The sequence below is a fragment of the Gekko japonicus genome, unplaced genomic scaffold (assembly GCF_001447785.1).
Source record: "Gekko japonicus isolate JY-2015 unplaced genomic scaffold, Gekko_japonicus_V1.1 scaffold2853, whole genome shotgun sequence".
Lineage (NCBI taxonomy): Eukaryota > Metazoa > Chordata > Lepidosauria > Squamata > Gekkonidae > Gekko > Gekko japonicus.
The window spans coordinates 155,449-157,143 of record NW_015171588.1 but is presented as its reverse complement, the minus strand read 5'-3'; the positions used below and the strand labels follow the sequence as shown (position 1 = coordinate 157,143).

Sequence of the window (1,695 nt, the reverse complement as noted above, 5' to 3'; positions counted from 1 at the left end):
CCCGTCTCTAGTTCCAGCTCCTGCCAACCTAGCAGTTCGAAAGCAAGACACTGCAAGTAGATAAATAGAGACCACTTCGGTGGGAAGGTAACAGTGTTCCGTGCGCCTTGGTGTTTAGTCATGCCGGCCACATGACCACGGAAACATCTTCGGACAGCGCTGGCTCTTCAGCTTGGAAACGGAGATGAGCACCGTAACCCTAGAGTCGGACTCGACTGGCTTTCGAGCAAGGGAACCTTTACCTTTACTTTTTACCACCTGCTTTAGGTCTCATTGTGGGGTGAGAGAAAAGGTGGGACATGCATATTTTTATATACCAGCCGTAAAACAAATAAAACATTTTGGACACATTTGACAGGAAACACAGCTAAGAAATAATAGAAGAAAAAGGAGGAGGAGGAGAACAGGTGCCACATTGGGGAATAGAAGAAAAAGAAGAAGAGATTGGATTTATACCCTGCCCTCCACTACTCAAAGGAGTCTCGGAGTGGCTTACAATCTCCTTTCTCTTCCCCTCCCCACAACAGACACCCCGTGGGGTGGGTGGGGCTGAGAGAGCTCTTGACAGAAACTGCTCTTTTTCAAAGACAGCTCTTATCAGAACTTTGGCTTGCCTAAGGTCACCCAGCCAGGTGCAAGTGGAGAAGTGGGGAATCGAACCCGGTTCTCCCAGATTAGAGTCCACGCACTTAACCACTACACCAAACAGCAGCTATCTCTCGGTTTCCACTTGGAGGCATTAGCAACCGGGATCCCGGTCCTTCCCTTCCCCCCGGCCCTTAAGGTGAGGCCAGTTCACCCACCGCTCCGAAAGGTGGCAGGAAAAGGCAGAACAGCAGAGAACGGACCGGTTCCGTTCAAGAGGGAGGGGGTCATGGCTCAGGGGCAGGGCGTCTGCTTGGCACACAGAAGGCCGCAGGTTCCGTTCCTGGCGCCTCCCGCGAAAAAAGAATCAGGTAAGAGGTGATGGGAAAGGCCTCTGCCCGAGAGCAGGGAGAGCTGCTGCCGGCCTGATGGACGAATGGTCAGACTCGGCATGAGGCTGCGTCTGGGTGTTGCTCAGGGCCACAAGGTCTTCCAAAATGCCGGATGTGTTTTTTGGGTTTTTTTACCTTGAGGTCTGCATTGAGTACCCAGATCAAGGTGCAGAGGTTCGAATTCGTGGGGCATTTCAAGGCGACGAAGCCCCCCGGCCCATTCTCTTCCCTGGGGAAAGACAAAGAGAGGTTGCCTGTCAGAAGACCGGGACCAACCGCCAAGGGCCTGGGTGTGTTCCTGGATGCCGCTTGATCGACGGAGGCCCCCAGGTCGCAAACGCTGCAAGATGGGCATTCCTCCAGCTGCGACAGATCAGGCAACTGGCCCCCTTCCTGTCTCGCCCTGACTTAGCCACAGTAATCCCCGCGATGGTCACCTCCAGGCTAGACTACTGTAACACGCTCTACGCGGGGCTGCCCTTCAGTCTGATCTGGAAATTACAGCTTGTCCCGAATGCAAGCGGCGCGGGTCCTTACTGGGACCCCATCGAGGGCACATATTCAACCAGTGCTTCGCCAGCTGCATGGGCTCCAAGTTGAGTCCTGGATCAGGTTCAAGGTTTTGGTACCGCCAGGGGTCATAGAAAAAGAGGTGCAGGAGCTCATTAGCATAACTTATTTGCATATGCCACACCCCCTGGCATTACCAGAAGTGTGT

General features: G+C 53.8%; 1 protein-coding gene across 1 annotated transcript in view; it reads right to left on the bottom strand.

Moving 5' to 3' along the window:
- The window catches only part of STARD3 (StAR related lipid transfer domain containing 3), a 28,934-nt gene that overhangs the window by 3,521 nt on the left and 23,718 nt on the right, over nt 1-1,695 (bottom strand). Inside the window, exon 13 of the mRNA XM_015419858.1 lies at nt 1,113-1,206. Within this exon, the coding sequence (XP_015275344.1) occupies nt 1,113-1,206 (94 nt within the window). The remainder of the gene's footprint in view (nt 1-1,112; nt 1,207-1,695) is intronic.